The sequence below is a fragment of the Pelophylax lessonae genome (assembly GCF_965119305.1).
Source record: "Pelophylax lessonae genome assembly, chromosome: 7".
NCBI classification, from domain to species: Eukaryota; Metazoa; Chordata; class Amphibia; order Anura; family Ranidae; genus Pelophylax; species Pelophylax lessonae.
In genome coordinates, this window is record NC_138774.1 from 147,996,801 (window position 1) to 148,024,519 (window position 27,719).

Below are 27,719 nucleotides of genomic sequence, written 5' to 3' on the forward strand. Positions count from 1 at the left end.
GAGGTAAGTGCACTTTTGGCATTCCTCTCACAGAGGTAAGTACACAGCTGGCATTCCTCTCAGAGGTAGGTACACAGCTGGCATTCCTCTCAGAGGTAGGTACACAGCTGGCATTCCTCTCACAGACAATGACACAGACCTGGAATCCTGTTATAAAAGCCAGTGAGGTTTTGTAACAATTTGAAGGAGGCCGACCAATGGGAAGCGGCGCTGCGCGTCACATGACGGCGCTTTATATAACACTTGTGTGGACGGCTCTTATTCGGCGTATTGCAGGAATGGAGCAGCTCAGGGACCCCGGAGGGGGGAAATGAGAGAAGCCCGGTCCGGGGACAAGGCAGGATGGGCACCCAGGAGGCAGAAGACCGTCTAATGCTGGAGTTTGCCGCCCAGGCTTTCCAGGCGAAAAACTTCCAGTTGGCATGTGAGATGTATGAGCGGCAGCCGGCCGGGGTGGTGGACTGGCGGGCACAGTGCCTGGCATGTACAGGGAAGATACACGATGCCTTCAGCTTGTACCAGGAGGCGGCGGCTGAGGACTCGCTGTGTGAGGAACAGATGGAGACTTTGGTATCTCTCCTGGCAGAGGAGATCCGGAGAAGAGAGCCGCCATCCCCGGAGAGGAGCCGCTGGGGGGTCCTGACATGTGCGGGGTGCCTGGGCATGCTGTATGAGCCGGTGACTGTGCCATGTGGGCACACCTTCTGCAGGAAGTGCCTGGATGGGGGGCAGTGCGGAGTGTGTCAGGAGGAAACCCACCATCACTATAGAATCAATGTGCTGCTCAGCAATGTCATCAGCAAGTGGTTCCCCTGCCAGGACCAGGCTGCCAGGCTCACCCAGGAGGGCAGTGCCCTGTACAAGGACAACCGATTGGAAGAAGCACTGGACAGATATACCCAGGCCATCACATTAGGTAATGGACTCCTTATTGTGTGCCCCCTTCCTGTGGCATCGCCGGTGTCACAGGGCATCCATCCCCACCCGCTCATAGCTGCCTCTGATTGTGTGCCCCCTTCCTGTGGCATCGCTGGGGTCACAGGGCATCCATACCCACCCGCTCATATCTGCCTCTGGTTGTGTGCCCCCTTCCTGTGGCATCGCTGGGGTCACAGGGCATCCATCCCCACCCGCTCATATCTGCATCTGATTTAAAGGAATGGTAAAGCCCAAACAAAAAAAAAAAGTTACCCTATGTGGGGGTGGGGGGATTGGGGGGGGGGCTGGTGCTGTGCCCACACTATGCGGGTCAACTGCTTCTTTTTGTCTAGATCAGCCTTTCTCATCCATTTCCTTCCACAGAACTCTGGATGAGAAACCCTGACCTAGGCGATCGGAGAACCCAAATATAATTACCCAATCCCCATCCTACAAGACCAGTTCCTGTGGCTCCGACCCTCACAGTCTTGTGCAGTGGACTGCTCCTGCTCATCAAGCCCATACACCCACTCCAGATGTGAGGATGCCAGGAACAGTCCACTGCTGGATCGTGGGGGAGCACCGTTTGCCAGTGGAATGGAGGATTGGGTGAGTATACAGCTATCTCCTCTGCCCTGGACAAAACAAGTGGTTGATCTGTGTAGTAATTAGAACTTTTTTTTGCCCGGAGTTGGGCTTTAAAGATGAACCCAACAGTAAACTCAAAAATGTCTCTCATGGAGTGGGGCTCCACCCGCAATGCAAGGGTTAGCTGCTTGTGTCTTAAAGTGAACTTGATGTAAAAATGGGTGAACAGGCCAGGCAGGATTTGGAATGCAGAAGAGATGATTTGTCTCTGCAATAAAGTTTCCTGCCTGCCCTGTGCAGAGAGCTGTGCTCATGCAGCCCGCTGGAGAAATTTGGCAATGCTGAAGCTGAGTGAATTCCTGCAAGTATATCGGCCCAGGCAATGAAAGCGGCCAGCGATCAATACCCAGAGCATTCTTCCCACTGATCACCAGTGTAAGGGAGCATTCTTCCCACTGATCACCAGTGTAAGGGAGCATTCTTCCCACTGATCACCAGTGTAAGGGAGCATTCTTCCCACTGATCACCAGTGTAAGGGAGCATTCTTCCCACTGATCACCAGTGTAAGGGGGCATTCTTCCCACTGATCACCAGTGTAAGGGGCATTCTTCTCACTGATCACCAGTGTAAGGGGCATTCTTCCCACTGATCACCAGTGTAAGGGGGCTTTCTTCCCACTGATCACCAGTGTAAGGGGGCATTCTTCCCACTGATCACCAGTGTAAGGGGGCATTCTTCCCACTGATCACTAGTGTAAGGGGGCATTCTTCCCCCGGGTCACCAGTGTAAGGGGGCTTTCTTCTCACTGATCACCAGTGTAAGGGAGCTTTCTTCCCACTGATCACCAGTGTAAGGGGGCATTCTTCCCACTGATCACCAGTGTAAGGGGGCATTCTTCCCACTGATCTCCAGTGTAAGGGGGCATTCTTCCCACTGATCACCAGTGTAAGGGGGCATTCTTCCCACTGATCACCAGTGTAAGGGGGCATTCTTCCCACTGATCACCAGTGTAAGGGGGCATTCTTCCCACTGATCGCCAGTGTAAGGGAGCATTCTTCCCACTGATGACCAGTGTAAGGGGGCATTCTTCCCACTGATGACCAGTGTAAGGGGGCATTCTTCCCACTGATGACCAGTGTAAGGGGGCATTCTTCCCACTGATGACCAGTGTAAGGGGGCATTCTTCCCACTGATGACCAGTGTAAGGGGGCATTCTTCCCACTGATCGCCAGTGTAAGGGAGCATTCTTCCCACTGATCACCAGTGTAAGGGGGCATTCTTCCCACTGATCACCAGTGTAAGGGGGCATTCTTCCCACTGATCACCAGTGTAAGGGGGCATTCTTCCCACTGATCACCAGTGTAAGGGGGCATTCTTCCCACTGATCGCCAGTGTAAGGGGGCATTCTTCCCACTGATCGCCAGTGTAAGGGGGCATTCTTCCCACTGATCACCAGTGTAAGGGGGCATTCTTCCCACTGATCACCAGTGTAAGGGGGCATTCTTCCCACTGATCGCCAGTGTAAGGGGGCATTCTTCCCACTGATCGCCAGTGTAAGGGGGCATTCTTCCCACTGATCGCCAGTGTAAGGGGGCATTCTTCCCACTGATCGCCAGTGTAAGGGGGCATTCTTCCCACTGATCGCCAGTGTAAGGGGGCATTCTTCCCACTGATGACCAGTGTAAGGGGGCATTCTTCCCACTGATGACCAGTGTAAGGGGGCATTCTTCCCACTGATGACCAGTGTAAGGGGGCATTCTTCCCACTGATGACCAGTGTAAGGGAGCTTTCTTCCCACTGATCGCCAGTGTAAGGGGGCATTCTTCCCACTGATCACCAGTGTAAGGGGGCATTCTTCCCACTGATCACCAGTGTAAGGGGGCATTCTTCCCCCGGGTCACCAGTGTAAGGGGGCTTTCTTCCCACTGATCACCAGTGTAAGGGGGCATTCTTCCCACTGATCACCAGTGTAAGGGGGCATTCTTCCCACTGATCACTAGTGTAAGGGGGCATTCTTCCCCCGGGTCACCAGTGTAAGGGGGCTTTCTTCTCACTGATCACCAGTGTAAGGGAGCTTTCTTCCCACTGATCACCAGTGTAAGGGGGCATTCTTTCCACTGATCACCAGTGTAAGGGGGCATTCTTCCCACTGATCTCCAGTGTAAGGGGGCATTCTTCCCACTGATCACCAGTGTAAGGGGGCATTCTTCCCACTGATCACCAGTGTAAGGGGGCATTCTTCCCACTGATCGCCAGTGTAAGGGGGCATTCTTCCCACTGATCGCCAGTGTAAGGGGGCATTCTTCCCACTGATCACCAGTGTAAGGGGGCATTCTTCCCACTGATCACTAGTGTAAGGGGGCATTCTTCCCCCGGGTCACCAGTGTAAGGGGGCTTTCTTCTCACTGATCACCAGTGTAAGGGAGCTTTCTTCCCACTGATCACCAGTGTAAGGGGGCATTCTTCCCACTGATCACCAGTGTAAGGGGGCATTCTTCCCACTGATCTCCAGTGTAAGGGGGCATTCTTCCCACTGATCACCAGTGTAAGGGGGCATTCTTCCCACTGATCACCAGTGTAAGGGGGCATTCTTCCCACTGATCGCCAGTGTAAGGAAGCATTCTTCCCACTGATCGCCAGTGTAAGGGGGCATTCTTCCCACTGATCGCCAGTGTAAGGGAGCATTCTTCCCACTGATGACCAGTGTAAGGGGGCATTCTTCCCACTGATGACCAGTGTAAGGGGGCATTCTTCCCACTGATGACCAGTGTAAGGGGGCATTCTTCCCACTGATCGCCAGTGTAAGGGGGCATTCTTCCCACTGATCACCAGTGTAAGGGAGCATTCTTCCCACTGATCACCAGTGTAAGGGGGCATTCTTCCCACTGATCACCAGTGTAAGGGGGCATTCTTCCCACTGATCACCAGTGTAAGGGCATTCTTCCCACTGATCACCAGTGTAAGGGGGCATCCTCCCCACTGATCACCAGTGAAAGGGGGCATTCTTCCCACTGATCACCAGTGTAAGGGAGCATTCTTCCCACCCATCACCAGTGTAAGGGAGCATTCTTCCCACTGATGACCAGTGTAAGGGGGCATTCTTCCCACTGATCACCAGTGTAAGGGGGCTTTCTTCCCACTGATCACCAGTGTAAGGGGGCTTTCTTCCCACTGATCACCAGTGTAAGGTGGCATTCATCCCACTGATCACCAGTGTAAGGTGGCATTCATCCCACTGATCACCAGTGTAAGGGGGCATTCTTCCCACTGATCACCAGTGTAAGGGGGCATTCTTCCCACTGATCACCAGTGTAAGGGGGCATTCTTCCCACTGATCACCAGTGTGAGGTGGCTTTCTTCCCACTGATCACCAGTGTAAGGGGGCTTTCTTCCCACTGATGACCAGTGTAAGGGGGCATTCTTCCCACTGATGACCAGTGTAAGGGGGCATTCTTCCCACTGATGACCAGTGTAAGGGGGCATTCTTCCCACTGATGACCAGTGTAAGGGGGCATTCTTCCCACTGATCGCCAGTGTAAGGGAGCATTCTTCCCACTGATCACCAGTGTAAGGGGGCATTCTTCCCACTGATCACCAGTGTAAGGGGGCATTCTTCCCACTGATCACCAGTGTAAGGGGGCATTCTTCCCACTGATCACCAGTGTAAGGGGGCATTCTTCCCACTGATCGCCAGTGTAAGGGGGCATTCTTCCCACTGATCGCCAGTGTAAGGGGGCATTCTTCCCACTGATCGCCAGTGTAAGGGAGCATTCTTCCCACTGATGACCAGTGTAAGGGGGCATTCTTCCCACTGATGACCAGTGTAAGGGGGCATTCTTCCCACTGATGACCAGTGTAAGGGGGCATTCTTCCCACTGATGACCAGTGTAAGGGGGCATTCTTCCCACTGATCGCCAGTGTAAGGGAGCTTTCTTCCCACTGATCGCCAGTGTAAGGGGGCATTCTTCCCACTGATCACCAGTGTAAGGGGGCATTCTTCCCACTGATCACCAGTGTAAGGGGGCATTCTTCCCCCGGGTCACCAGTGTAAGGGGGCTTTCTTCCCACTGATCACCAGTGTAAGGGGGCATTCTTCCCACTGATCACCAGTGTAAGGGGGCATTCTTCCCACTGATCACTAGTGTAAGGGGGCATTCTTCCCCCGGGTCACCAGTGTAAGGGGGCTTTCTTCTCACTGATCACCAGTGTAAGGGAGCTTTCTTCCCACTGATCACCAGTGTAAGGGGGCATTCTTCCCACTGATCACCAGTGTAAGGGGGCATTCTTCCCACTGATCTCCAGTGTAAGGGGGCATTCTTCCCACTGATCACCAGTGTAAGGGGGCATTCTTCCCACTGATCACCAGTGTAAGGGGGCATTCTTCCCACTGATCGCCAGTGTAAGGGGGCATTCTTCCCACTCATCGCCAGTGTAAGGGGGCATTCTTCCCACTGATCACCAGTGTAAGGGGGCATTCTTCCCACTGATCACTAGTGTAAGGGGGCATTCTTCCCCCGGGTCACCAGTGTAAGGGGGCTTTCTTCTCACTGATCACCAGTGTAAGGGAGCTTTCTTCCCACTGATCACCAGTGTAAGGGGGCATTCTTCCCACTGATCTCCAGTGTAAGGGGGCATTCTTCCCACTGATCACCAGTGTAAGGGGGCATTCTTCCCACTGATCACCAGTGTAAGGGGGCATTCTTCCCACTGATCGCCAGTGTAAGGGGGCATTCTTCCCACTGATCGCCAGTGTAAGGGGGCATTCTTCCCACTGATCGCCAGTGTAAGGGAGCATTCTTCCCACTGATGACCAGTGTAAGGGGGCATTCTTCCCACTGATGACCAGTGTAAGGGGGCATTCTTCCCACTGATGACCAGTGTAAGGGGGCATTCTTCCCACTGATGACCAGTGTAAGGGGGCATTCTTCCCACTGATCGCCAGTGTAAGGGAGCTTTCTTCCCACTGATCGCCAGTGTAAGGGGCATTCTTCCCACTGATCACCAATGTAAGGGAGCTTTCTTCCCACTGATCACCAGTGTAAGGGGGCATTCTTCCCACTGATCACCAGTGTAAGGGGGCATTCTTCCCACTGATCGCCAGTGTAAGGAAGCATTCTTCCCACTGATGACCAGTGTAAGGGGGCATTCTTCCCACTGATGACCAGTGTAAGGGGGCATTCTTCCCACTGATCACCAGTGTAAGGGGGCTTTCTTCCCACTGATCGCCAGTGTAAGGAGGCATTCTTCCCACTGATCGCCAGTGTAAGGAGGCATTCTTCCCACTGATCGCCAGTGTAAGGGGGCATTCTTTCCACTGATCGCCAGTGTAAGGGAGCATTCTTCCCACTGATCACCAGTGTAAGGGGGCATTCTTCCCACTGATCACCAGTGTAAGGGGGCATTCTTCCCACTGATCACCAGTGTAAGGGCATTCTTCCCACTGATCACCAGTGTAAGGGGGCATCCTCCCCACTGATCACCAGTGAAAGGGGGCATTCTTCCCACTGATCACCAGTGTAAGGGAGCATTCTTCCCACCCATCACCAGTGTAAGGGAGCATTCTTCCCACTGATGACCAGTGTAAGGGGGCATTCTTCCCACTGATCACCAGTGTAAGGGGGCTTTCTTCCCACTGATCACCAGTGTAAGGGGGCTTTCTTCCCACTGATCACCAGTGTAAGGTGGCATTCATCCCACTGATCACCAGTGTAAGGTGGCATTCATCCCACTGATCACCAGTGTAAGGGGGCATTCTTCCCACTGATCACCAGTGTAAGGGGGCATTCTTCCCACTGATCACCAGTGTAAGGGGGCATTCTTCCCACTGATCACCAGTGTGAGGTGGCTTTCTTCCCACTGATCACCAGTGTAAGGGGGCATTCTTCCCACTGATCACCAGTGTAAGGGGGCATTCTTCCCACTGATCACCAGTGTAAGGGGGCATTCTTCCCACTGATCACCAGTGTAAGGGGGCTTTCTTCCCACTGATCACCAATGTAAGGGGGCTTTCTTCCCACTGATCACCAGTGTAAGGGGGCTTTTCACTGATCACCAATGTAAGGGGACTTTCTTTCCACTGATTACCAGTGTATAGGACATTCTTCCCATGACCCTCAATCAATTTATTTTAGCTGGGGTACCCTGAAATCTGAAAACTAGAGTAAGGTGGAGAAAAGCTGGTCTAGACTAAAGACAGGACTTTGCGGTTAACAATGCTTTTTAAAAATGCAGTGAGACTATGTAAGCATCTGTTAGAAGCAGTTGACAATAAGAAGAGATGAAGGGTTAAAGTATGGCTCAGATGATTGTGTTCCTTGTGTAAGCACTCCTATTAGTGTAATTGGCCATGGACTGTAGAGGAATGAGTTATTAGTGATACATTCCACAGAGAGAGATCATCTGACCCAGTGATTCCAGCTATCACACTACACACAAAAATGACCTTCTTCCTTCTTGTGGAATATACTAGAATTCTGTTAGTGAGTATTACACTATACATACTGGATATCAGGTAATGTGATTGGTGTAGAAACACCATTTGTGTGTGTGCCAAACTGCCAATTAGCCACTTTATTGATTGATTTTTCTTTTTTTTTTCTTTTTTATTTCTATAACCCTGCTTACATGTATAACTTAGAAAAGGAAAAAGAGCAAACATTTCTATTGGTTGCTGGGGTGTGATTTTTAGGTTCTGTGATTTGGGGGGGGGGGTGGTGATGGGCATAACTCCCAAGGTGGGATTGGCATATATCCTGCGTTGGTGACAAGGGACTTCCGGAGCTCACCAATGGCACTGATTTTTATAGTACTGTGCCAGGTTACCTTTAAAGTGGAACTCCAGGCAAAACTTTTTTTTTTTGAACAGTGTGGGAGGGGTTGAGACCTGTATCAGTTTGATTTTTTTTTTTAGTTGCTGACTGTATCCCCTTAGGGGAGATTTCCCCTTCCTAGTTATGGGGTGTCACCGGGACAGAAGAGGCATATTTTTTCTAGTGGGATTGGGGAAGCGCTGGAAGGTTTTGCTTTCTGTTTGTTCCCCTGTTGGAGAGATTTTTCTCACTTCCTGTCATAATAAGAGTTGGTCACTGGCACAGGAAGTGAAGGGAAATTGACCCAGTGGGGATAAAGACAGCCAAAATTACTTTTAGGGAGCCTTTCACACTGTGTTTTTGCTTTGCTTTTACCCTGCAATAGAAATATTTCCCTTTTAAATCTTTGAAATCAATGTAAAATGCATAAAAAATGCACAACGGTTGGGTTTCTGATGCAATTTTTGAGTCACATGTCCATGTTTAACAAGTGCGTGCTTGGGGTCAGGCAGACAGAAAATGCACCAAAAACTTGATATGCATTTTTACCACGTTTTTAAATGGACCAATGTAAAAGGACCCTAACTCTACCTGGACCTGGACTCTCTATCCAAAGACAATAATGTGGATGGAGCGTCACTTTGGTATTTATGAGCCTAATATATATCCATCTGTCTTTTTATTTAATTAAATCATAAGTGCGGAACAGAAGGGGTTCACAGCTAATTCTACCCAAAACGAATGACTCTGTTGAATGGGCAGTGGTGGAAGTGAAGCATATGTGGGCAGCTTACCTCCAGGAACTAGACCCTCTCTTCTCAGGAACTCTTAGGTTCCCTTGATTTGACAGAACCATTCCTTGGTAATTACTGAAGCCACCCCCTGGCACCTGAAGCCTTCCTAAAAATGAGTTTTCCTTGCCAGGAACCTGACCACATTATTAACCAATTAAGCCCTGGAAGATTTTACCCCCTTCCTGACCAGGGCCTATTTTGTGATTCGGCACTGCGTGACTTTAACGGACAATTGCGCGTTCGTGCGACGCTGTACCTAAACGAATTTGACGTCCTTTTTTCCCCACAAACAAAGCTTTCTTTTGGTGGTATTTGATCACCTGTGTGATTTTTTTGATCATGCGCCATAAACAAAAAAAAGCTTCAATTTTGCAAAAATAACAATATTTTTCAATTTTTTTTATATGAAATTCCCCAAAAAAATGTAAAAATCAAAATTTTTTAACATTATCGGCCAATTTGTTTTATGCTACATATGTTTGGTAAAAAAAAAAAATCGCAAAAAGCATATTTTGATTGGTTTGCGCAAAAGTTATCGCGTTTACTAACAAAGGGAAAGATTTTTTGTCATTTTTGTTGTTTTTTTTTTAACGCGTAATGGCGGCAATCTGCGATTTTTTTTTTTTTTTGCGGTACTGCGACATTACGGCGGACTGACATTTTTGACACTTTTGGGGTTACCAGTGACATTACTACAGTAATCAGTGCTATACATATGCACTGTTACTGTAAAATGACACTGGCAGTGAAGGTGTTAACTTTTTTGAGAGGGAGGGGTTATGTGTGTCCCTAGGGGCGTGATTCTAACTGTGATTGGCTGTGGCTTGAGGTGTAGGAACAGTGATCAACGGTCCTACATAGTAGAACCGTATGATCACTATTCCTACACAGGGGAGAAGGACAGGCGGCTTGTTTACATCAGCCGCCTGCCTTTCGCCATCTCCACCGACGATCGCGAGTGACCGGCGGACGATCGGGTCCGCCGGTCACATGCGCGGGGGGGTCCGTGACCACGTGGAAGCGGGAGAACGCCTTCGGCGGCGCGCGTTCCCTCCCGAGACCCTCACAGGCTAGCAACGTGGTACTACGTCGCTTTGCCTGTGAGGGGCTGACCGCCGCAGTAAATAGTCATGCGGCGGTCGGCAAGTGGTTAACACAGTTACATTAAAGCGGAGCTACACCCTGTGCTGCCTCATTTGGCACCTTTGGGGGGGTAGGGGGACGGGGTACCTGTTTTTGATGGTTATCCACTCCCACTTCCTGGTGATTTCGCCATGCCGAGGTCACCCGGAAGTTTAGCCTCCATCCCCTGTCGCCAGGCCATTCACAAAGAACAGTGCACTTTGCGCATGTGCAATAAGGAACCAGCTGTGAAGCCGCAAGGCTTCACTGCCTGTTTCCCTTACAAGACATGGCGGCACCAGAGAGCCGATTGAAAAATCAACTGGGGTGCTGATATGGTGGGATACCTGGGCAGGTAAGTGTCCTAATATTAAAAGACAGCAGCTACAGTATTTGTAGCTGCTGACTTTTAATTTTTTGGTGGGGGGACTGGAGCTCCACTTTAGCCTCAAATGCAGGCTCTGCAGTAGCAGCTACTGGGGGTTAATCGGGGTCAGCCTTTTAGATTCAGCTGATGAGTGCCACCTTGAGCATCGGATATATGCAAGACGCTAGTGAGTATTCGAACATGCTTGTGCCCACTAGGTACTGAATTGTCAGGTTTAGGTGATCATACTCTGTAATGGCAGGTCCACCTAAACTGGTTGGATGGAGGCTAGCAGGTTCAACCTGTTGACTCCCCATAACCCGCAGTGGTGAGATGTGTCTTCACTATTACAGCTCATCCCCTGGCTAATAATTCAGAAGAGTGAGACGATTCCACAGGAGGACATTGACACAAGTGATCTAGGTAAGTTACAGGTCCAGCAGGTAGGTGGTGATAGAATACCCCTATCTTCTCACTGACGGAGTCTCTGATGGTCAGCGATTACATATGCCGCCATCTTTTTGGGGCATTGACATATCTGTGCCTGCAGGCTATAAGGCATACATTACTATACTATGCAGCTATAGGCAAAGGATATAGAAATATTTATTTCTGCTGAGAATGTTACAGAATATTTGTATTTTCCATTGCATTATCTAACGGTGTTTATTATTTGTGTGTTACAATATTATACAATAAAGAAATAATTGTCACTTCTTCAATCCTGAAATGACAAAGTAATAGAATTCGAGTTCTGTCCTGTTCTTTCTAGACATTTGTGTTTGTCACGCAGGGTTTTGAACGTTTTACCTGTAAATAGCGCGGGGTATTCTATTCGCTCTACACAGACATTTTCCCAGTCTATTAATACAGCACCACATGCTCTTTACAAGAAGCCTGACCGGTTTGCTCCTTGGGAAGTGTCGCTATGTAGAGAAATTGGGTCAGGAGAGCAGAGTTGCATAACTATAAAGAATATACCGTCTGCCAGTCTCCCTGCCCCCTCCTCCCTTCCAATCATTGTATAACCAGTGAGGTAACAAAGAACTAGGTCAAACATTGGCAACCTTTTTCAACATAGACTGCAATTTAAAACAGATAAGTGGAATATTTTACACAGTCTGTATTATAGAAACCACATTTGGTTGATTTTACATGGCAAGAAGAAAAGCTTGTTTAATGGACCTACATAGACAGCGTATCTGAGCAAATAGTGGGGGACGTCTGCTGTAGTATGTCAATTCCTGATCGCATTAGAATTTCTCTGATAAATGAATACTTGAAAACTGGGCTGACATAACCTGGGAGACAGAAAGAGGAGGCAGTCTTGTTGCTCAGACTCACCGTCCTGATGGTTGCCCTTATTTTCAAACTTGTACTGCAAATGGGAACAGTTTGCATTTGACTTGTTACTCAGTACAATACTGGAAGTTTGGTTCCACAGTACTGGCAGAAAAATAATTGTGTTGGATTCAATAAGTACAATGTATGTGTGCTTCTAGAACAGCTATGGTTATATATACTTCTAGGTTTAGATACACTACTTCTACAGTAACTATTTTTATATACTCTACTTCTAGAACATTTATCATTATATAATCTACTTCTAGAGCATCTTTCATTATAGATTTTACTTCTAGAACATTTATCGTTATATACTCTACTTCTTGAACATCTATCAGATACAGTAAACCCCCCTCCATTGCGGGGATTACGTTCCGGACCCAGCCGCGAAATAGAAAAACCCTATTAATATGCATTGTAGGCATGTTTTTTTTTACGGTCACTGTACGTGTAAAAGCATTTTAAGGTCTTTAAACACACTTTTAAAACAATAGAAATTAGAAAATCATTTAAACACATAAAAGATACTGAGAGACATAGCAAGAGCTATGGAAAAATACAAAAATATTTCATTTTTAATGATTTATATAGTAAAATAACATTACAAAAAAAAACGCAATATACCAGGAAGGCAAAAACTGAACCGCGATGGAGCGGGGGTTTACTGTACTCTACTTCTAGAACATCTATCTTTATACTGTATATTCTACTTCTAGAACATCTATCATTCTACTGTATATTCTACTTCTAGAACATCTATTATTCTATACTCTACTTCTTAAACATCTATCATTATATATTCTACACCTAGAACATCCATTATATATCCCGCAATATACCAGGACCGCAAAAATTAAACCGCGATGGAGCGTGGGTTTACTGTACTCTACTTCTAGAACATCTATCATTATACTGTATACTCTACATCTAGAACATGTATTATTCTATACTCTACTTCTAGAACATTTATATACTCTACTTCAAGAACATCTATCATTATATATTCTACACCTACAACATCTATAGCACAGTTCTATACTCTACTTCCAGAACATCTATAGTTCTATATTCTACTTCTAGAATAGCTATGGCTATATACTGTACGTCTGTAACTGCTATTCTTATATATGTTAAGTATGGGAATATACAGTATACAGAATAGCGTATAGAAAATATATAGCATTTATGGTATATACTGTACTTTTATACCAGCTTATGGTTATATATTCTTCTAGAACAGCTATAATTATATACTGTACTTGTATAACAGCTATGGCTATATACTGTACTTGTGTAACAGGCAGCTATAGCTATATCCTCCTATAGCATCCATGGACAGGATCGATTCTGAGACCAATATTTTGCATTTACTATACATGTAAAGCCTGGTACACACAGGTAGTTTTTAGAGCTGAAGCTCTGCAATGCATTCATGTTAGAAAGGCTACAGCTGGTCACACATTACTGACTAATAATATTAGGTTGAATGAACGGTTGAAAAATCTCTTTTGCGACAGGGCCAGTCATTCTTCATTCAAAGAGAAAAGGAAGGCATTAAAGCTGAACGCTTGAAAAGCCACTAAATACACAGATGAAATGCATACTGTATATGGAAGTAGCTTTTGTTGCTGGAAGGATCTGTATTTTTGACCATCCATGCCTTTACATAACTTTGTCACACACTAAAGGCCAGTTCATACCTTTGAGGTACGTTTAGGCACGGTTTACACGCGTTCTTAGGCGTGCTACCATTAAATTTCATTAGTACATGTGTTTTGATGAAAGCACATTTAAAGTCCTGCATGCTTTTAATGATGTGCTACCATCAAAAGGTGCATTCTATAGAGTTCAGTGCTAAAATTGTGTGTAAAATGTACCACACAGGTGTGAACCAGCCCGTAGTACTGTCTGTCAGACACCCTGTGACTGGACAGTGAAAAAAGAAGCAGTGTACACATGAGAGAATTTATCATTCTGCTCTCCCCTCCTATCAGCATGCTAATTGCACTGTAACACATCTGATTGGCTCTTTGTGCAGCCCCCCCCCCCCCCCCAGTCTGAACTCTGCAAAGGGAATTGCAAGACCTGATACCAAGTCAAATTGTAATTAAAAACACATAGAGATGTATAAAGGATTGCAGAGCTTCATTGGTTTTTGCATTTTATATCTGCCTGGAGCTGAGCTTTAAGTACACGTCGTGCACTGCTTCTGTTTCATGATAGACAGTAGTAATATTTCTAGGTGATCCCTTAGAATTCCCAAATGAACATGTCACTTATGAATGTAGGGTTGCTTGTGTTCCATCTATGGGACTCTGGATGCCATGGCAATTCATTTTGATGACACTATTTAGTGTGAAACATCTTTCTAAAGATCAGTTCAGTTTCTTTTCACACATAATGTCACAAAAAGACAGAGTATAAGAGAGCAGTGCAGGCAATGATGGTATAATTGGAATGTATGGAAGTGTCACAACCAGCAGAAATAATCTTATTGTGCTTTTTCTTCTTGCCGAAGTACTGCAGCATGGTTACATAAGGCAGTCATCGCTGCTTTACTTCCATTACTGCAGGTCAATGTAACAACATATAGGAGCCATTGAAATGTGTTTTTTGAATGTAATCTTTCTAGATATTTAAGTAAATGTGATGATCTTGTTGGGTTAATAAAGTGATATTGTGACTGCAAAACAAGCACTTTAGAGGTGTCTTCACATACCTTGGTAGCCCCAAATGAAGAGGCGCACAATTAGGTAATTCCTGATTTGTTTACAATGGTCAAGTTTTAAACAATTGACATGCTATGATTTTGAAGTGCCGAGGGAATTAGGATAATAAAGGTATGTTCACCTCTAGATACCTTCTTATTCTGTAACATTATCAGCGTACTTGTGTCATCCGCTCCGTATGTCCGCATGTCACCCCATCCGTTTGCGGGTGATATACGGACATAATGCATGTCAATGGGATTGCGGATGTCAGTGGATGACCATCCGCTGACATCCGATTTGCGTCCTTTCAGTTCTGTTCCGTTTTTTGGAACGTAACAGAACCCTATTTTTCTTCCGTTTAAAAAAACGGAAAGGACGCAAAATCGTATGTCAGCGGTGTCATCCGCTGACATCCGCAATCCTATGGACATGCATTATGTCCGTATATCATCCGCAAACGGATGGGATGATATGCGGACATACGGAGCGGATGACACAAGTGTCACCCGTGTCCGTAAAAAAAAATAGGGACTGAACAGACTAAATAAACTGAGCGCCCGTGTGAAAGTCTATTATAAGAGCAGGAGTTCTTTAATGTAAATAATCTTAACATTGGGTGTTAGGCTATGTTTGGATGTGCATCAAACCTTGCTGCTCCTCTGAAAAGTGATTCTCAGTGGCTTGATTTTCAGAGGCATTTGACAGGCAGTGAAGAGGAAATATGTCACCTCCTCGCCACCTGTTTTAACCCTGTAAATGCTTCATTACTGCGCTGCAACTACATGCATTACATGCAGCTGCAGGAAGGTTGTAACACTGCGTTATTCACTTAAATGGGTCACATACAGTCGAGGTACTGCCCGCCGAACATGACAGTGGGTATATTCTTGCAGTGACAACGCTGTCTGCATTTCCTTTTTAGGGGGGCAGTTGGGGGGCAAGTGAAAATGAGCCTTTAAAGAGGTTGTAAACCCTTTTTTTTTTTTTTTCTTTTTCACCCTGAAAAAGAAACCCATAATGAGCTAGTATGCATCGCATACAAGCTCATTATGAAATACTTACCTTAGAACGAGCCCCCGCCGTGCCGTCCGCTTACCTGTATGACGGGCGACATGTCCAGTCACCCGTCTTCCGGGATCGCGGCATCCAGCCATCTGATTGGCCGGAGCCGCGGTGACGTCACTCCCGCGCGGGAGCCGACAGTCACGGCACAGAGTTCTGAAGGAACAGCACCAGCGGCCGTTCCTTCAGAGCGCATGCGCCAGTGACATCACTGGCTGCATGTAAGGTAAATATCTCCTAAATGGTGCATGCTTAGGAGATATTTACAGTACCTATAGGTAAGCCTTATCATAGGCTTATCTATAGGTACAAGTGTCAGAGGAGGGTTTACTTCCTCTTTAATGTTGTGTTTTTTTTTTTTTTTTCAACTTTTTATATGTATAGTTTGTAAGTGTGTGTGCATGTAGTAATAATAATAATTCAAAATGTGTTCTCACAGAGTTCATAGAAACCAGTACTTGCTACAGTTCCCATGTAGAATATAAATATGAAAATAAACTGGCTTGATTTTAACAAAAATGTAAGTGCCGGTTCACATTTGTGCAATGCGGGAAAACTGCGAATATGCAGCATGATCCCGCATCACATCCGCACCTCTGGCAGTTCACACTGCCATATGCGATACGCAGGGGGTGTCAATTAAAAGGTAACGACACCCCCAGTTGCGATCTGCAAGTTCGCACAGAATCGGATCGCACTAGTGTGAGCCACTATGCGATCCAATTCTGCTGCAGATAAAAAAAAAAAGCCTCATGTGCGAGTTTAGTGTGGATGCGGTGCGAATTCAGCCATACAAAGTGTATGGCTGAAATTTGCACCGCACATGATATCACATGTAATTTAGGAGCAGTGCGCTCCGAATTACATGCGATCTCTGTGATCGCACTAATGTGAACCGGGGCTAAAATCTACTTTTTAGTATGTTCACACTATAACACACTGCATACAGTTTAATAAAGAAAATCACTTTCTATGATTTCTTGCTCAGTTTTTAGCTGGAGATGTTACCAGTAGCAGCACTTCCTGTTGCAGAGTGACAACATTAAGGGTCTTTTCACACGGAACGGAGTCCGTTCTGCTCAGCGGGGGATCGATCCGCCGATCCCCGTTGAGCAGACGAAGCTGTCAGATCCCCGCTGTCCTCTATGGGGAGATCAGATCTCCTCCAATCCCATCCAATCCGATCTGCCAGACGGATGGAAAATAGGGTTTCCAACCAGCCGGATTTCACGGAATCGGATATCAGCAGGTGTCAGCGAAGATGTCTCCGCTGACATCCGCTACCCCATAGGGATGCATGGAGCATCCGAACTGGTCCGCCTGAAAAACTGACAGGCGGATCGCATCGGATCGCCCGTGTGAAAGGGGCCTAAGCCACTGCCTTGCAATTAGCAGCATAGTTGTCAGCCTGCTGTGTGTACTCCTTTACATGGCTGTTTAGCTGCCTATCAGATCAATAAACCAGAAAAAGGGGGCCAGCCAATCAGTCCTCCCTTGTTGTGCCATATTACACGTAATTTCTTCCAATTCATCCACCATAAGCAAGATCTAACAATGAACACCTGATGTCTGTGGACACGTTCAGATCCCCTACATTAGGTTAAATCCCAAATCATGATCAATTTCATTCTGATTTAACAGCACCTGCATCCAGGTTTGGGTTCCTGTACTCATACACCATACAATGTGACTGTTGGATCCAACCAGGCAGCTGAATCTTTATAAATAAACTGAATTACCTATCTGTATGACTACTATGGTATTGTAACATAACCCCAATAGAGTATGATAGGGAATTACACTTTGTCTACTCAAACCTGGTCAGAATGAGGTAGGTGTGTCAGCTTTTTATTGATGCCTTTGTCCCATCTGAGAAACCTTTCTCCCACCTCTTGGCCTATTGATGGTGGTCACCGAGACAGGAAATCTCTCCAAGAGGGACAAATACAACAAAACAAAGACTTTCCTAGGAACGAAGGGTTAGAACATATTTTCTGTATCCTGCTGACAGTGGACACAGAGCAATGAAAATAGGCTTTACCCTTCCCTGCTTTGTCCTACAAACATAAAATGTGGCTGTAGCTCCTCTATAAAACAGCAGTATGGCATTCTGGTTTGGAAAAACTTCAGAACATAACCTGAAGAGATGAGAAAAGATTTAGAATGCTCATATACTATATGTATAAATTACTATCGGTCTGCGCTCCCTGTGAGATACATTTCGCTGGATTTGGACATATCAAGGTCTATTTAATTATGTTAATAGACATGGACTTTCCTTCCCAGATGACTATATAGTTAGAACTTACTCTAATAATTACATTTTAATGAGCATCCTTCTTTTTAATAACGTTAGAAGCCTAACATCATAAATGTGTTTAGAAATGCTTTATGAAATATCCCCACATGAGGGTACTTTGCCTCCTTAACTTATTAAAATGAGCTTGCAAACGCATGGAAATAAACACATAATGTCCCTTCGCTTATGTCCTGCTCAGTAAATTTGCCGGGTCTATAGTATAGGCGGTCCCCGGGTTACAAACAAGATAGGGACTGTGGGTTTGTTCCTAAGTCGAATTTGTTTGTAAGTTGGAACAGGTACATTTTTTAAGTTTAACTGCAGCCAAAAGAATAATTTTTAAGTTTTTTGGATAGCATAGGGAAGGGTTAACACCCCTGTACTAGTGTGAACCACCATGCAATCCGATTCTGCTGCGGATAAAAAAAAAAGGGGTCCATAGTGCTGATGCGGTGCGAATTCAGCCATACAAACTGTATGGCTGAAATTTGCACCGCACAGAGATCACATGTAATTTAGGAGCAGTGCGCTCCGAATTACATGCAATCTCTGTGATCGCACTAATGTGAACCGAACCTCAGTGGAAACACCTTTTTCCCATGAGAACTCTTCCAGGAGTGAATTTCCCTTCCTAGGGGGAGATTTCTCCTCACTTCCTGTTGTCTCTCTCTATTTGTAAGTAGGAGTCATTTGTAAGTCGAATGTTTGTAACCCGGGTACCGCCTGTATACTTCAAATCTTCATTTAGAGCGTCCTTTAATATTAGTTGATACCTAAATACGGATTTTCCCAGGCTTTATTAAAAGATGTACAGTTGTAATTAGAAGAACATACAGTGTTTCTAGAAGTGTCCTGTGGACGATTGATCTGATTTTCTGCCCCGTCATCAGAAATTTCTAAAGGATACCAAATGCCAGATTTTTGTAGCGTTGTTAATACCGCCTGACTTGCCCAGTGTTGGCACAACAATCCTATCCTCCCAACCCTGCTTTGCAGCCCAGCACATGTTTTGGGTCAGACCATTAATAGAAAGGACCAAAACTATTGAAAGCTGGGCCTGGCCTATATTCTGAATATTGGAACAGTTCTTCAGCCTTTAACTAAGAGATCTTTAAGCATAAATAAAAATGTGATCTTTCAGTCATGCCATTTCACAATTTACATGATGATGGCTCTTTATAAGTATTTTTTAAAAGTATACCTAAACCGAAGAATAAAAATGTAATATATGGCGCAGCATACTATTTCTTAGATGTGGTGGCTGCATTAGCTTTCTTTTATCAGGCTACATATATTCTCTGCAAGTACAAAAAATCACCTATTGATCCTGTTACAAATTGTATGTCCTTGTAACTTCCTGTGGTGTAGAGATTAGGAGAGGAAGGAGTGTTTATATAGCTCCAATTTAGGAGAGCAGCCTAGGATGACAATGTTGTTCTTCTGTAGATCTAGGACTGTGAAAGTTGTCACCCTGGGGCAGGAAGTATGTTATTGAGAGAGTTGGCAGGTGAAAAAGTGAAAAAAGGTCCCAAAAATGAAACGAATGCAACCACTTCATCTAAAGACAGTTAAGCCTCGTGCACACGATCAGATTATCAGACACATTTTCTTTAGTTTTTTTTGTTGCATGCTAGTCTCATATGGAAAGTGAAGAGGTTACTTTCATATAAAAATTCCCGTACGACAGAATTCAACTTCAGAAGTGATGTCATTTGTTGAATTGTTTTGTATGTATTCTTTAGTTTCTGAGCATGCCTAGTCTTGCTCTTGTGATTTTTTTCAGACGAAAACTGTACTAATTAAATGAAAATCGGACGTTGTTTTTACATACGATAAAAATTTTATAGCCTGCACATCCAGTTTTTGTCGTATGAAAATACGTAATCGGCTGTCAAAAGCACCATACTAACAATCCGAAAATTGACAGATCACTCATCGGACAATTTCCTTATCATGTGTATGGATCTTTAGACAGCAATTTTACAGCTTTCCCTTTGGGTTTAGATAAGTAGAAAAGAAAGTGGCACTTCCAGACCCAGGAACTTGGAAACTTGAGTTTTATTCTTCAAATCAAAGGTACAACATCAGACAGGAACACAAGACAAACTGGACAGCAGACACGTTTCACACCTTGTGCTTATTCATTGCAATAAGCAACATTGCGGTGGACAGATCGGAACCTTGACTGACATTTTTGACACATTTGGGGGTACCAGTGACATTACTGCAGTAATCAGTGCTATAAATATGCACTGTTACTGTAAAAATGACACTGGCAGGGAAGGGGTTAATTTTATTGGAGAGGGAGGGGTTAATGTATGCCTGGTGCTTACTGACGTGTGTGGGGGGGAGCTATGCTGAACTCTGCAATCTGTCACTGCCTGTCACTTAGGAGATCCGCCCGCTTGTGTTTACACAAGCAGGCGGATCTCCACACTAGATCCCCGGCGAGCGGCAATCACCGCTGCTCCTCCCCTGGCCCGACTCCCGCTGTGACTGAATACAGCGGGAGCGAGCCTCCGCCGCCGAGAGAGGGGAATGTCTGGCGACGTAGGACTACGTCGCCAGACGATCACGAAACCACTTTGCCGCAGTAGAGCTCTAGTGAGCAGACGGCAAGTGGTTAAAAAAGCAGCTTTACTCAACCCCTTTATCCTAAAGGAAACTTGAAATATTGTTTTAGGTCTCAGGGAGTCCTTGTAAAATGCATTCATCAGACTGCCCCTTGCATGTGTGGTCAGTGGGAAGAATGCCCTTTACATTTGTGATCGGTGAGAAGAATGCCCTTTACATTTGTGATCGGTGAGAAGAATGCCCTTTGCAGTTGGTAGTAAGTATGCCATCCTTAAAGACAACTAAAAAGATCATTGATGTCATGCCGCTGGGTCTGCCAAGTGTGTTAAAGTTGGAAATATGCAAACACTATCAGATTGGAAGTCAACTGACCACAGCTCAAGAAACCTTATGCTACCTTTGATGGAACCTTGGGTGAAAATGTCTGCTTTTAGATGTATGTACATGCAAATCTTTTTTTTATTTTCATTTTGCTTAGATAGAGGAAGGGTTGGAACTCTATTTAAGTTTTTATTGAGATTTGTGTCCTCACTAGGTGGATTCATTCCCTCTATTTTTAGTTATGACCATTATTACAGCAACAAAAGGTAACGGTAAATCCACAATTTAAAGTGATTGTAAAGTCTGTTTTTTTATAACATGCTCTGTGCAGTGGATTTGCACAGAGCAGCCCGGATGCTCCTCTTCTTGGTTCTCTCTTTGCTGCTCCTGGCCCCTCCTTCTTATTGAGTGCCCCCACAGCAAGCACTATGTTAGGGGGCACCTGAGCCGAGCTGCAGCCCCGTGTCTATTCAGACATGTAGCTGCTGTTCAGCCCCGTCTCCTATGACTGGCTAACTGACTTTGATTGACAGCAGCGGAAGCCAATGGCACCACTGCTGTGTCTCAGACAATCAGGAGGGAGAGTCCCGGACGGCCGAGGGACTCGTGGACATCGATGGATAGGGAGGGGGCTCAGGTAAGAATTAGGGCTGCTGCTGCACACAGAAGGCTTTTTATCTCAATGCATTCATTCTCTTTAAAGCGGAGTTCCGGGCACAGATGTCATTTTTTAATGAACATACCCCCGGGACAGTCAGGGCTAGCACATTCCACAATGGCTAGCCTCTGATCTGTCCCGGTTCGCACTTACCTTTTAGAAGAAATACTTACTTATAAAATTTCTTCCACAGCGTTTCCATCTCTGTTGTGGGCAGCTGAAGCCGGCGCGGTCCTCTTCTGTGTCTTCTTCCGCGTCTTCTTGTCCCAGAATGCCCCGCACCGGCCCCTCTCGTCACTTCCGGCGCGACGCCGCATTCCTCCACAGCTTCTGGGCATTCCCAGAAGCTGTTTAGCAGGGGAATGCAGCGTCGCCCGGAAATGACGAGCGGGGCCGGTGCCGTCGCATTGATTCCTGGGAGCTGTGACGTTCAGCTCCCAGGAATCATAGCGAGGCAGGAAGTGACGGGGTGAGCCGCGGCTCCGAGGGAGGAAGTACTCTGAGGTGAGTATCTTCGATCTTCAATTGCAATGTAAGTAAACAAAAAAAAAAAAAATAACTACCCAATTCCTTTTCAGGTGAGGCATACCTAGCGGAGGGGCACAAAAAAAAAATCTCGTTTTTGTGCCCGGAACTCCGCTTTAAGGAATGAAATGGAACAGGATGTGATGGTAAATCTTTTGATGGGGCACCTCATCCAGTGACAACTAAGAGGAGAATTCCTCTCACTTTTTAGGTATTTACTCATACTTCCCGTTGCATCTCAGGTACAGATAGCAAAAGTAAATCTCAATGGGACACAGATAGAACAAAAAAAATAAAAAATAGATAGGGGTTTTAGCTTTCCCTACTTTATACAATTAAAAAAAAAAAAAAAAATTGGCTGTGCACGTTTGTATATATACTTTAATCTCCTTGCAAGAAGTTATTTCCACAAATTATTTGCATGTTCAAATTCTTTGTACTGAAAGAATTTTAACTTTGTGTTTTCCCCTTTCCCTTCTTATTGCAGTACCACTTGACCATTTACTGTATAGCAACCGCTCCATGGTTTACCTCAGTCTAAAGTCTTATGAACTGGCACTGGTTGATGCAGAAACAGCCTGCAAACTGCAGCCACATTGGTTAAAAGTAAGTATGATTAGTGTTTTATTATATATGGTTAGCTACAAAGTATGTGAAACATACGTACAGTATATGGTATTGTTTAATAATGCGATGGAAAGAGAAGTGGTGCTATGCCATATATAGTGACCCCCAGCAACCAATCAGAATTCATTTCACTATGATTGGATGAGTGGATGTTCATTTCTGGTTGGTTGCCACAGCTTGCCGATGAACATTTCTCTTCTCTTTTTTTATTCACAAAGCCCATGTTACAGATAACTTACCTACATATGGATTCCTTTGTAGGGGCATCTGAGGAAAGCACAAGCATTGACAAACCTGGGAAAAATAGAAGATGCTTTAAAAGAATTTCTTTTCTGTCTGGTACTTGATAGTGAAAATAAAACGGCAAAATCTGAAGCCCAAAAGGTACCATTAACTTTTTTTATGTTGCTGTGTTCCCTGAGCTTGGAACAACGATTTGAAGGATTTTATATTTCCCTTACAGTTAACATCATTTTTATACAGGTTTACTGAGAAATTTAGTAGTATGAGTTATTTTTAGTCTACTATGACACGAATAGCATCATTGTAAAGATAACATTTAATCATATGCAGCCCTGAGTGCCGGTTCACATTTGTGCGATCACAGAGATCGCATGTAATTCAGGCAGGATAAGAGTTGGCGCATCACACATACCTATATAGCATCAAGGGGTATGCAGTTCATGTATAGTCATTAGTCTGGTGTAGTTGATGGCTGAAATAGATTACACTCAGGGCCAGCTCAGCTGCAGAGAGAAGTCAGCTCTGAAAGTGAAAATAAAAACAAAAAGCAGAGCGCCTCTAAGTGTTATCAGTTTAATTAAAAGGGTAATGCAGGTACAGGAAAACTGCTCACATTTAAAACAGTATAAAATAGCTCATCTGTTAGGTGGTCTGCAGGAACACAGGGGTCCACGGCTGGATGTTAGTAGCTCCAAGAGGTGGTGCAGGGGATGGTGAAGGAGGGAGATGTCTGGAGAGCCAAGAGACCAGATAGTAGGATGGCCAGCAGCTTCAGGAAGGTGTTCTGTTCCTCAGGGAGACACCTGGTGAGCCGAGAGACCGTTAGGTAGGATGGCTGTCGGCTTCAGAAGGACGCCCTGCTCCTCAGTACATCCGGCGCCAACAGATAGGGGAGCCCAGCGTGACAGATCCAGCAGCCAAACGCAAACGCAAAAGCGCACTGCTCCTAAAAGGACATGCGATCTCTGTGTGGTGCAAAATCAGCCATACAGTTTGTATGGCTGAATTCGCACCGCAATCGCACCTAACTCGCACAGGACCCTTTTTTTATTCCACAGCAGAATCGGATCGCATGGTGGTTCACACTAGTGCGATCCGATTCTGTGCGAACTTGCGGATCGCACTCCAATCTGATCTGGGGGTGTCATTAACTTTTAATCGACACCCCCAGCGTAACGCATATGGCAGTGTGAACTGCAAGGGGTGCGGATGCGATGCGGGAACACGCTGTATATTTGCAGCGTTCCCGTATCGCACAAATGTGAACCGGCACTGAACGATTAACCACTTTAGCCCCGCTTACATTGAGGCTACTGCGGCAAAGTGCCGCGATCCCGTCCAGCGACGTAGACCTACGTCGCTGGACTCCGCCCCTTGTGGGCGGCGCTCGCACGCCGCCGGAGGCTCGCTCCCGCTGTGTTCATTCACAGCGGGAGTCGGGCCAGGGTTGGAGCAGCGGCGATTGCCGCTGCTCTGCCCCGATCGTCGGGGATCGAGTCTGGAGATCCGCCCGCTGTGTGTAAACACAGCGGGCGGATCTCCATAGTGACAGGGAGTGACAGATCGGACTGTTCAGCATAGCTGGACATCCGATCTGTCCTTCTGTCACACAGTCACCTCCCCCCCCCACACGTCAGTAAGCACCAGGCATACATTAACCCCTCCCTCTCCAATAAAATTAACCCCTTCCCTGCCAGTGTCATTTTTACAGTAACAGTGCATATATATAGCACTGATTACTGTAGAAATGTCACTGGTACCCCCAAAAGTGTCAAAAATGTCAGTCAAGGGTCCGATCTGTCCGCCGCAATGTCGCAGTCCCGCAAAAAAAATCGCAGATCACCGCCATTACGCGTTAAAAAAAAAAAACACCAAAAATGACAGAAATCTTTCCCTTAGTTAGTAAACGCAATAACTTTTGCGCAAACCAATCAAAATACGCTTATTGCGATTTTTTTTACTAAACATAGGTAGCATAAAACAAATTGGCCAAAAATGTAAAAAAAAATGATTTTTACATTTTTTTGGGGGGGAATTTCATATAAAAAAATGTGAAAAATATTGTTATTTTTTCAAAATAAACGCTCTTTTTTTGTTTATAGCGCAAAAAGTAAAAATCGCACAGGTGATCAAATACCACCAAAAGAAAGCTCTGTTTGTGGGAAAAAAAGGACGTAAATTTTGTTTGGGTACGGCGTTGCACGACCGCGCAATTGTCAGTTAAAGTCGCACAGCGCCGAATCGCAAAAAGTGGCCTGGACGGAAGACAGCAAAATCCTCCGGTGGTAAAGTGGTTAAACTGGTTCCATAGATCACTCTCCTTTTTAACTAGAAGAAATATGCAAAGTTCCAAACTGCTCCCACTCTATCCAAACAAAAGTCTTGGCAGAATTTGGAAGTTAATTTATAGAGTATACTGTGTCTGGGACCCTTTTATTGTCATTAACTGTCCACTAAAGAGTAGATTTTGCTATAGTGTAGTAATGTGGTGTACCTGGCACAATACCCATTTGCTTTTATAAATAGTGACCACTACTTTTATTATGCCCACAGCTGCTGCTTAATATATTAAGTCCTGGACACAGACAAGGAAACTTTCCAGAAGTTCTTCAATCGATGTCACATCCATCAAGGTTAAAAGGAAGTCATATAAGCTCAGACACCAGCATTAATAATTATAGGTTATACCAGGTAAGAATAACAGGGTACTTTTTGTAGAATAAACAATATGAGAGGAAACCTTTTCATCAAAGTGACAAACTGAAAAAAGAAAGCTGTTAGCAGGTAGAGGTGCTTGCACATGTCTGTATCATTGATATATTCTACTTATGGATTCCCATTTCTATTGGCCCATCACTGTGAGAGGCTTCCTCCTTGTCCAATACGAGTGTGTGTGTGTTTGTGGGGGGGGGGGGGTGTAGGCTCTATTCACCACTAGAAGAAAGTGCTGGAGTCATAACATAGCAGATAATAATGAACTGTTTGCCTGCACTATATCATTGCTAACAACACTTTTTTTAAGTAAGGCCCCTTTCACACATATGGTCCGTTCAGTTCATTAGTTCAGTCACATCAAATCATCAGTTCAGTCACGTCAAAATGTATCCGTTTTTCCATCCGTTTTTTTCATCCGTTTTATGCATTGGTAGTGGATGTAAAAATAAAACGGATGAAAAACGGACCATTTGTCAGTTTACATCCGTTTTTTTTTCCGATCCGTTTTTTTGACGGATGAAAAATAGGGCATTCATCCGTTCCAAAAAACGGACATTGACGGAAGCAGATGAAAACGGATGTTAACGGATGATCATCCGTTGTCATCCGTTTTTACATAGAGGTGCATTGATGTCCGTCAACAGATGGATGAAGAACGGACAAACGTATGTGTGAAAGGGGCCTAATAGCTTAGGTTTTCATTAGCTTCTCAATTTGTTTACAAACTGTGAGAAAAGATCTGTTCAATCAACATACTTCTGTTCTTCCCTATTACTATTCTACATCACTCCATGGTGAGGACAAATCCTGACATATATTCTATCTCCATACACTCACTAGATTTTGCACCAAACATGAAATCTTTCCTTTTTTCTGTGCTGCATCCCATCCAGCTTTCATGCTTTGTCCAATGAGATTATTTCAGTGGTAATTAGAGAAACCCCTCTCATTATGGGAATTGGTGCCAAAGAAAGGGTATTAATGCTGGATACACACTATACAAAATTTACTAGGTGGGTAGCCCTGTCAGCGACATTCTGTTTGACAACCTTCAGATCAAAAATTGAAGGAGCCGGAGAGAAATTTGTTGGCTGAACAGCGGCTGCATCCAGTCAGATGTGGCTGCTGGTCGGGCATTCAGGCGCCGGCTACAGCTGTTAGAATACAGTGGGAGATTCCTCAATTTATGCTGTACATTGCGGATTGGGGCATCTGTTAGATAATTTTCTATCAGTCTGCAGGCTGAATGAAAATAATCTGTATGTATTCCCAGTTTAAGAGCAGGCATGTGCTAGAGCAGAATAATACAGGTATGACAAATAGGTGCCTCCTAAAGCACAGTTCCAGAAATAACATATCACATTTAAAAGCTACTGCATACAATCTATTAAATTATATAATATAATTAAAAAAATGTGTTTTCTTCCTGATTAGTCTAACATGGAATATAAGAAAAACGTAATTCTTCCTGAGCAAACTATTTCCACCGGATGCAACAGTGTGCGGAAATCACTGCAGACCTTAGAAAATATAAAGGAAGGCCACAGCGCAGACACCTTGTCCTCAGAGGAACGCCTGAAAACTTCACTGACATGTCACACTTTAAAAAGAAAGTTCTGCAAAAATGATACAAGCGAGGTTACAAGTCCAGAGTTGCCCAGCAAATTACCAAAAACAGGTATGAATTTATAACTGCTCGAGTTTACTGGATTTAATTATATGCTTTCATTTATGTACTGTTAAGAAGAACAATACAAACAAGGGAATACTGATTGAACTTTCTAGTAGTGACTGATTTTTTTCTTTTTTTTTTTTTTTTTTCTTTTGAAGCAGAACTAAAGGGATCAATATTCACCTTTCCAACAGTCTCTCCCCAGAGATGGCATCTTCTCCTTTTTGGCCATCTTTGTTGGCTGGCACAGAATGACATTACTCCAGTGCATGCACAGGAGCAAGTCAGTCTGGTGCACGGGGATCAAGATGGCTGCTGTGAGCTGAGCTGCCAGTTTCCATTCTGAGGGTTGCTGTGAACAGACAGAAGA

The 27,719-nt window shown here is 45.0% G+C and overlaps 1 protein-coding gene across 2 annotated transcripts in view; it reads left to right on the forward strand.

Annotated features, from left to right (window-relative positions):
• The first annotated feature begins 230 nt into the window (after positions 1–230).
• The window catches only part of LONRF3 (LON peptidase N-terminal domain and ring finger 3), a 47,124-nt gene continuing 19,635 nt past the window's right edge, over positions 231–27,719 (forward strand). The window contains exons 1-5 of one of the 2 annotated variants that reach the window (XM_082263495.1): positions 232–916; positions 22,580–22,698; positions 22,981–23,103; positions 25,516–25,653; positions 27,112–27,355. In XM_082263495.1, coding sequence (XP_082119621.1) covers positions 343–916; positions 22,580–22,698; positions 22,981–23,103; positions 25,516–25,653; positions 27,112–27,355 — 1,198 coding nt within the window. In that variant the 5' untranslated portion in view covers positions 232–342. Of the gene's footprint in view, positions 917–22,579; positions 22,699–22,980; positions 23,104–25,515; positions 25,654–27,111; positions 27,356–27,719 lie in introns of both variants that reach the window. The other variant, XM_082263496.1, reaches the window with a different exon arrangement.